This window comes from Nematolebias whitei, chromosome 17 (assembly GCF_014905685.2).
Source record: "Nematolebias whitei isolate Nwh7 chromosome 17, NemWhi1, whole genome shotgun sequence".
NCBI classification, from domain to species: domain Eukaryota; kingdom Metazoa; phylum Chordata; class Actinopteri; order Cyprinodontiformes; family Rivulidae; genus Nematolebias; species Nematolebias whitei.
Window position 1 is genome coordinate 29,135,003 of NC_056514.1, and position 9,713 is coordinate 29,144,715.

The 9,713-nt window shown below is 42.7% G+C and overlaps 1 protein-coding gene across 1 annotated transcript; it reads right to left on the reverse strand.

Moving 5' to 3' along the window:
- Positions 1-4,146: 4,146 nt before the first annotated feature.
- On the reverse strand, positions 4,147-7,226 carry LOC119423673 (neurogenic differentiation factor 2). Its single transcript, XM_037691078.1, has 2 exons — positions 7,065-7,226; positions 4,147-5,561 (listed from the first exon to the last, which is right to left on the reverse strand). The coding sequence occupies exon 2, from the start codon at positions 5,549-5,551 to the stop codon at positions 4,406-4,408; it is 1,146 nt and encodes a 381-aa protein (XP_037547006.1). The 5' UTR covers positions 5,552-5,561; positions 7,065-7,226; the 3' UTR covers positions 4,147-4,405.
- Positions 7,227-9,713: the final 2,487 nt, after the last annotated feature.

Consider the following 9,713-nt stretch of genomic DNA (forward strand, 5'->3'; position numbering starts at 1 on the left):
AGGGAGAGAACGCAGAGGAGAAGAGGAGCAGAGGAGCGAGGGCAATGAGCTGGATTGAACACCATCTGACAGGTCCAGCTGGGAGTTTGCCCACCCTGCAGCACCACAAAACCCCTCAATATGGAGGCCAATTACTGCTGCCCGTGTGACCGTGGCATGGCAGCATCAGAGATGCAACCCTCCTCCTCGCCTTTCCTTTCACTTTTTTCTTTTTCTGTGGCTCACTCCCCTCTTCCTTTCCTCACACTCCCCCCTTCAAAAAAAAAAAAAAAAAAAAACACTCCCACCATCTGCGCAGAGTGACAACAACCTCTATGCATGCACAACACAAACTGTACACTACACACAAGCACACACACGTTCGGGGCAATATTTTTGGCTCTTAGACTCACCTCAAGTTTGCAAGTGGTTTAGTTTGTTTTTGACCACCGAGCCACAGTGAGATGCTTTCACACGTCCGCAAAGTTTTTTTTGTTTTGCTTTTGTTTAATCCGAGCCACACACACAAAGACAATTAGCCACAAGCACCGAGAGGCCTCCATACAACTGTACACTATTGTGGAGATGCAGTGGAATTTGCTTCCACAAAGCAAGGCCTGGTGCTCAGATGACAAGATGATGATGATGATGGTGGTGGGGAGGGTGAGCACAGTGGCACCCACTTTCCACTGCAGAGGTCACGCCCAAATTTAGTGCCACGTGCAGTCGAACAGAGCCGCGAGCCAACTCTGGTCCCGCAAGATGATAATTTAAATGCAATATATTATATCTCTTCTCGTTTATTCCTTAAAACAACTGATAAATACATCATTTAGTGTTGACGTCTCTTTCCAGCTGGCTGACTTCGACGCCAGAAAGAAAGCTGGGTCATTCTATCATTATTGATCCAGATGAAAGAGTAACAGAACAAGTGAGACAGATCAAACTTTTGTTACCTGCAACCAAGAAAACACATCAGGATCTGATTCGAGTTAATGTATCAGCTGAAAGTAGCCGGTGGCTCGGACAAAGTTTTAACATTTTGGCTCCTTTTGGTAACTGTTTGACCCCCTAAAGGGAAAGAGAGACAAATGAAACAAATGTATTTATCTTAAGACTCATATAGGAGTTCCCCATAAGTGCTCTTGACCTGACATTTTATTATTTTTTTGTACCTTTTGCTGTTAAAAAAACAATAAAAATATTATCCACTTCTGCTTCTGTTCATGTGTTCTCACACTGATTGAAATATATAGTTTTCCCAGCATCAAGCCCTAAATAATTAATCCCATAAATGTTGCTCTAATCTAATAAAACTGTCCAGATGGAGATTTAAGCACAGTGTGGCATTTGAAATGTCGCGTGGCTATTTTAGCAAACCGGCTGATCACTTTTTAAGGGCAGTTCCACTGAGCTGTAAACGCTGGATTATTTAATTACAGTAATTGCACTGTATTAGTAAAAAGCATTCATTTGAGCAATTACCCCCCGAATTAGACCCAGATTAATTGATTTTATGCATTTCAGCCGTGTCACATATAAGCTCATTTGTCATGGCGGTTTAAGGAGAGTCACACGCAAATATAAACTGGATCCAAAAATTAGATTTGAAATATTTCATAATTAATTTTACATTTTTTTTCCCCCAATTAGACAGAATAAGAAATAAGGACAAGAAGATTGGTTAATTACTATTATTATTTTTAATTCACTTATACCCCACAGGTGTGTTAAGGGCTTGAAATTTTCAGGTAAAACTAAAATAAAAAGTAAAAATGTCCTCTTTTTTTTCCTTCTCCCACTGGGGTCACGCGTGGACACTCACCGGTGGAGAATAATGAACAGATGCTGAGTGAATTAGGAAAGGAATACTGGGTCCCTCCCACAAGGGCCACTTTTGGCAGGGGCCACCCGGCTGCCACGTGGCGCAGCTGGCACCAGGCAGGTCGGTGATGGTGAGGTTCTGCTGGTGCTCAGACATTTAGCGAGCTGGCACCGGGCTGCTCCATCAGAACCAGTGCCAGCCGCCGGCCCTCTTCACTGAAAGCAGGAAAAAAAAAATCACAACCGCAAAAAACGAGAGCAGGAAACAACTTCCGGTGCCCCTCCTCAGGCCTGCGCTTCATTTCTGCGCATTTTGTCTTAAATAGACAACCTGACTTCACAGGCTACAAGTGTTTCCTTCATTGTATTCGAATAAATCTCTGTGAGTTTGGAAAAATATGGATTTCTTCTCTTTTTATAAAAGCTAGGGCTAAATCATAAATAATAATAATAAATGAATATTTGAACTTGAACAGATCGATAAGGACATAAAGTTGGTGAACAAGTGGGTGCAGAAAATTAAATGATGACACTTTACACTTTCTATTTTAACAATGATGCCACATTCTTGCAGTTTAGTATTTAAAAAAAAAAAAAAACTTTTTTTGTGTGTGTATAACAGCTTCAAATATTTTAATAATCACCAAAATTGTGGCGGGGGTTTCCTCCTCCTCTCGTGACTGCGTCTTTTCTTTAAGTGCTCTTTTTTTTTTTTTTTTTTTTTGGTTATTTTTGTTATTTCGGGCTGTGTGGTTATTTTTGCAGCAGATTTTTTGGAGACACAATCTAAATGTGCGTTTGTGTGTTCTTTCAGCTGCGGGTGCAACTCTTTAAACCACCGAGCCACCGACTCACCTGATTCTGCACCTTGCTCGGCTCCTGGTTCGAGTCCGATGGACATCTGAGACTAAAATGAAGCCAAATGGAAAGATGGACTTTTAATTCAAATTTATAGAGTTTATATAAATATAACTGTTCTTGGGTCAGAGCTGGATGGGAAAGACCCCCCACCCCCCCCACCCGACAACATATGGAGACTCGGGGCTTCAGGCCAAAACATGATGTGTTGTGATGAACTTCTATTGTTTAAATTTTCTATATTATATCTATATATCTATATATAAAACTCCTATATTTAAAGAAATTGTATGAATTCAATACATAATACAAAAGCTCAAATTTTTGTTTTCTTGACTCGAAAGAAAATATTTTAAATTAGACGTTTATATTGATTGTTTTGAATTAATAATCAAAATCATGTGTTTTCGTTTTGTTGTGCACTCTGAAAAATGTGCAGCTGCCACAATGTGTTGATGAAATAAATAATTTCATGTTTTTAACATGCGTTACTTTAGAGTCACGTGACGTGGATGAGAAAAGGAAAGGGAGCCTCTCTGTGCGTCAGGCCAGCTTGCTCATTGAGGCCTGATCCTCTGCATTTCTAACCAAGAAAACATTTTGCACTAAACTCAAATATGAAAAAAATTGGAGTTTATGTTTGTATTTTATTTTTTTATTTTTAAAATTTTGATGCATTGCGCACAAAGCAACCCGTTTTGCGCATGTCACCTTTTCTCCAAATGGTTAAAAACAAGCAAACGTGGCCATCCCTCCCCGCATGAATCTATATGATGATAATTTTGTATACTTATAATTATTTTAGTAATTATAGATCGAGCACATTTTATGAGCAAAATCGTGATCAGAAGACCAAAAAAGCTGTGAGCTCACGCAAACATTGATTTAAACCTGCAAGATATTTAAGTTGCATTTATTATTTGCTGTATTTCTGCCTTAAATTAGGCTTTGAGCATTAATTAAATAATTGTTGAATTTAATAAATACCAAAGTTGCTGCATCAACAAAACGTTTCAAATGAAAAGTTATTTAATGATCACTGCTGGTTTCAATGCAAATTCGTTGCACTCCGTTCATTAAACACATTGTAGGGTTTATTTTAGTAAAACGTTTTGTTTTCAGTTGATAATTTTGTTTGCCCTTTGCTATTCCAGATTATTTTGTTTAAACTTATCTAGTGGTTTGGTGTGCAAAACAGTCTGTTGCACTTGAAAAACTATTTTGATCATGTAAAAACACTCATTTTAAAGGAATCTGGGAAGAAAAAGGTGGATCAAGTTTTTAAAACATCCTTTCTGGCAGGCCGCATGATTTTAAAAGCAGGTCAGACTGAAACTTGAGAAAACCTCCTGATGTTTAATTATATATATAAAAAAAAGTCAACATGTACATTATTTTAAAATAAACTCAAGCTTTCTCTCTTTTTCGTTTTTTAACTGCAATAAAAGATTCTCAGGGGTGTCACTTTATTTTACTTGCGTCCCCCTCTTTTTAAAACTGAAGTCATTTTGAGGAAAAGTTTATAACAAAAAATGTCTACCATCATCTCAGACAATTATAAAACACTCTTTTTTTATTTCTGTTGTTGGTGTAGGTCGTGTTTACATGTTTCATTGCGCTCATTCAGGGACTCATGGATACAACAGAGTTTACATCAGAGAGGATCATTCTTTCCACGCGCGCGTGTTTTTCAGAACATCGTTAGAAGTTCAAGGGTTGTTTCAGGGAAGTCACTGTTCTGAGCTCAGTTGTGGAAAAACGCGTTGAGCTCCTCGTACGGAGGCGCCCTGTCGTGATGCAAGTGGACCTCGTGGAAAGGTGGAATGTTTTCAGAGTGCGCGCCACCGCTGCGCGCCCCCGTGGACCCAAAGTGAAGGCTGTGGCCGGGTCTCGACGTGGTCAGTCCGGAGTAGTGCATAGAGTAATGGTAGTTCCTGTCCGTCTCTGAGGACTCCTCCTGCTGCTGCTGCTGCTGCTGCTGCTGCTGCTGCTGCTGCTGCTGCTGCTGCTTCAGGCACACAGACGGGCTGTGCTGGCCCTCGTAGTCCGGACTGTTGTAGTCCGGGGACGTCCCCCCAGGCAGGTACACGGCCTCGTACCCAGAGCCGTAGGAGTGGGCGCGCAGGTTGAGCGCGCCTGTTCCGGCCTGGTAATGCGGGCTGGAGAGGCGCGAGCACCGGTAGGGGTACGGATGCACGGAGAAGGGCGAGCTGGGCACGTGGAAGCGGGCTCCGTCCGCGCACGGCTCCGTCAGGAAGTTCCTGGTGTTGAGCTGCAGGCAGCCTGCCACCAGGTTGGTGGTGGGCTGGGACAGGCCCTTGCACAACATCTGCACATAGGTCACCACATCTGGACGCTTGCCGTTGCGTAAAATCTCCCCCAGGGCCAAGATGTAGTTCTTGGCCAGCCTCAGCGTCTCTATCTTGGAGAGTTTTTGGGTCTTGGAGTAGCACGGCACCACCTTGCGCAGGTTGTCCAGCGCCGAGTTCAGGTCGTGCATGCGCGTGCGCTCCCGCGCGTTCGCCTTCATCCGCCGCACCTTGGAGCGCTCCACGCGCGCCGCCGTCATCTTCCGTTTCTTCGGCCCGCGCTTCTTCGGCTTGCCTCCGTTCTCATCCGCGCCGCAGCCCCCCTCCTCCTCCTCCTCCTCCTCCTCTTCCTCCTCCTCCACCTCCTCCTCCTCGCCCTCGTCGTCCTCCTCATCGTCGCCGGCCATCTCCGACTCCGCGCGGCTGCTGCCTTCGCGCGGCTCGTCCAGCTCGTCCCCTCGGGCGCGGCACGCCTCGCGCTCCTCCTTCACCTTGCAGTGCTCGTTGTCCGTGTCCTCCACCCAGTCGGCCGCGAGCCTCTGGACGTCCGGCAGCACCTCGCTGAACAGACGGCTCAACATGACGAGCAACCTGCAGGGACACACACGAAGAGCGCGTCAGTGCGCGCGCGGGGCCATTTTACGCGCTCTCAGTGCGCCCCCCATGACCTCTAAACGTGGCTCTTAGTGCATCAGAAACAAACTACAAATAAATACGTGTTGGACAAACCTTCAGAGAAAAGAGATGAAGCCCAAAATGTAAAGATTAAAATTCAGAACGGGGCGAGTTTATCAGCAAGAAAATGTTGATTTGAATCAAATATTTAAAGATTTGAAAACACTATTTTAAGGTTTGACCAACCTGCAGATTTCTGCTAAAACATAAGAAGTTTGCTTTGGGAAGAATCTGTGCCAAACTCTCTCAACTATAATAAACCTGTTCTTTAAAATCTGCTCAACTAGAAGCTGTCTGACATATACACACACACACACCGGTGTGTGTGTGCGTGTGTGTGTGTGTCCTCAAGAAACAGCCTGAGATTATTCCCAAGGGGCTCACAACGGGTCTGTGCTGCAATAAAATACAATTCTGGAGGAATTTTAGCACAAATATCAAACTTTTTTAAGTATTTTCTGTTTTTTTTGTTCTTCCCTCTTTTGTTTTTTTTAAACTGTTATCCAAAAGGATGAACTAGAGGGTTTTTCTTTTTTTGACCTATATAAGTTCTTCGTAAATTTCCAAACCCCCCAATGAATTAATAAATAAACAAAATCCTAAATAAAAACCAAAAAAATATTATTCACGCTCGCAGGCTCATAAACTATATTTTGAACTTAGTGGCTCAGAAATCTCAAACAAAAAGGTATTTTCTTATAAATAAATAAAAAAACATATCTTTCACTGAAGGTCATGTCTTTTTATATATATATATATTTATCAACCACTGGTTATTTAATACAACACTTCAATGTATTTATTTAAAACATATGAAACTTTTAAATTCAACATTTTAAAGTCTCAACTGTTCCACCACAACAAATCTAATTCAACATCAGAAACTCTTTCTCCGACAGTAATTCGGATTCAGTGTGCGTTTAAATACAAATCTGAAAGCAGAGCATGACACATATTCCCAAATCTCCCCAGATGTTTCCGAGCGCAGCTGTGTGCGTCTGGAGTCCAAGAACGTTTCTTCTCCTTCTAATCTTGTAAAGCACAATGTAATTAATGCCAACCAATACCTTGTCAATTAGCCAGAGTATCTCTATGGAGAATTCAACCCCCACGGTGCTCTGACGCGCGTCGCGCACACACATGCACACACATGCACGCACACGATTGCAAATTATTTGTACTCCAGACGCTCGTTTTCGAGGAAAAATGCAACTGTTCTGCAAAAATATTCACATATTTCTAGAAATAAACTCCCGAAAAAGGCAACGCTGATGTGATCATATCCAAGGAGAGAGGGAGGAAAAAAAAAAGAAAAAAAAAAAGGCGCATCTGATTCTCTTCACTTCGTGCATCTGCAAGCAGCACAAAGACACAATTAAAGCAGTTTTTTTTCTGACAGGCAGGAGAAGTGACACCTACCTCCGTGGTGGAGCTCAGTGACGGGACGAAACGGGTTTGTTTACACCATCTCTCTCCGGGTGGGCATCACATCCACACGCCCCGCGCGGATGCTGATGTTGCGCTCGCGCCTCTGCTGCTGCTCCTATCCCCCCAGCTCAAAACGTGTGGAGGGAGCCGTGTGGCACCTCAGAGGCAGGACTGGGTGGGTTACATACCAGCTCTGATGCCAGGCCCATATGGCTGGCACGTCATTGGCAAGAGCCATCACATGAGAGCCGGTGATTGACATGCGGCCGCATTCACAGAGACTGGCTTCCCCCCTGGGGGAGAAGGACTCGCCATCTGTCACTGAGCTGAAAGAGAAAATGGAATAAGGAGAGGATGGCACCAGAAATGCTTCTGTTAGCTTCCATTTTATTTGGAAAAACGGGGTTAATCTCGTATAGGGGCTTTAGGAAAACAGCTCAAATGTAATTATAGTAAGCCTATAATGATAATATTGGTCATTTATATTTTTAAGCTCAGCAAAATAAAGATGATCTTGTTGGATGGTGATATTTTTAGGCTCATGCATAAAACAAACATGAGAGCCCAAGCTCAAATATTGATACGATATAACAAAGGAGGACTAAAAAGAACAATTATGTCTTAAATGTGGTCGTCTACAGTCAGAAAACCCCAGCATGTCCACTCAAAGACCAGCACAAAGATGAAGGGGGGGGGGGGCACAGACATCAGAGTCAGGGTGCAATTGCCTAAATGAGTCAATTGAACTGAGCTAAGCAGTGTGTCCTGCTTGGGCTGCCAGGCTTGGCACAGGTGCCCGTGGGCTGACGGTGCCAAAGGTGGCCGAGGCACAGACTGCAGAGAGCGAGCAAGAAGATGGGGGCAAGGAATAAGAGTGAAAGCCACGTGGGCCGAGGGGCATCATCGCCATCATGTTATTGATTCACAGTTTATTGACAGGCGACAGCAATTTCTCCCCATCTTTACTGAAACAAACAGCATGCCTGAGCGCCTCCCTTTCCTCATCCCCAAGGTCAGTTCACACAAACAAACACGAACGGTCAACTTGAGTTAACAAGAACAACAAGGAGTTCACGCCAAATCAGAAATCAGCCCATTAAATGGCTGTTATTAGTTGTTATCATCCCCATAGGTAGCGTTCAGACTGTCCCTCCTACCTCATGTAGGTTTAACAGTACGTTCTTATTGCTGGTAGTGTGCAGCTAAAACTATAAAGGTTTTTTTTTTGTTAGCTTTAACCTTACACCTGAGAGCACTGACCCTAAACTTAATGTCCTGACCCTTGAGCCTTAACCTAACCCCCTGACCGTATTATCAGCGAGAAGAATGTACCTTTAAACCTACTAGGAGGTACAATCTGAATGCAAGCTATATGATAACAACAATAAGGGCTATTTAATGGCTGATAACATTTGAAGCGTGTGCACAAAATGCAACAAAACCAACAACGGAATCAAGAATTGTCACCACAAAGTGACCGAACATATTCAGAGCGATCAAAGCTGCATAAACAGCCATACAAAACACAAATAATTCATGTGAAACACAAAGTTAAAGAATCAAACCTCAACTAAATAATCACCACAAAGTGAACGCAGTGAGACCAACTGCTGACAAAACATGTTGGAGACAGAACGACAAACAACCGGGACACGGTTTTTCATTCTTGCTGCATGAAGTGACCCCTTCCTTTGTGACCTCTGACCTGCTCTCGTCTTTTCAGCAACTGTTTTGTGTAAAAAGCGATTTCATAATGAATGAGTGTTGTTTGGAATGAGAGGTTTTCCAAGACGTCACAAACTGATTGTTCTTTGAAATGTGACATCTTTTGAAATGTATCGAACAATGAATGTTGGTGATTTATGTTCATTTATCTGAGAAGGAATTAGTCAAATGGTTTAAGAAACAAATATTTTTTGTCATGAGTGATCCTGCTAACAGAACAGAGTCTTAACTGGAGTTATCGGAGAGATCATATCTCTCCAGTTTTAGCTTCTCTGCACTGGCTCCCTGTCAAATTCAAAATCTTACTTCTAACCTACAAAGCTCTCAACAACCTAGCTCCATCTTATATTACAGATCTTTTTGTTCCATATTTTCCTAACAGAGCACTTAACTCTCAGATTACAGGCTTACTTGTGGTTCCTAGAGTTTCCAAAAGCAGAATGGGAAGAATATTTCTCAGTTATCAGGCTCCTCTCTTGTGGAACCAACTTCCAGTTTCTGTCCATGAGGCTGACACTTTGTCCAATTTTAAGACTTTCCTTTTTGATCAATCCTATAGTTAGTCGGCTTGGTTTCCTGACCTATTGCTTATCCTGTGCTTCTATAACCGCAAAACAAATTTACCTCATTTCATCAAACGAACAGTTACAAATACATATAAATGCATAGTCTGTATTTGTAATTATTATTTCTTAAAATGTGATTTCGGTCTTTTTGTTATTCCTATAGAGAAAACCTGATGGCCTCCATCCTGGACCTGTCATCGTGAATCCGTTTTCTCCTTCCTGTTCCTCTTAAACCCAGCCAGTCGAAGCAGATGGCCACTTGTCCTGAGCCTGGTTCTTCTGGTTGTTTCTTCCTCATGAGGGAGTTTTTCCTTTCCACTGTCGCCTTCATGCTTGCTCAAAATGAGAG

Coding starts and splice junctions, on each gene's coding strand:
- LOC119423673 (XM_037691078.1), bottom strand. CDS start 5,551: ATGTTGAGCCGTCTGTTCAGCGAGGTGCTGCCGGACGTCCAGAGGCTC.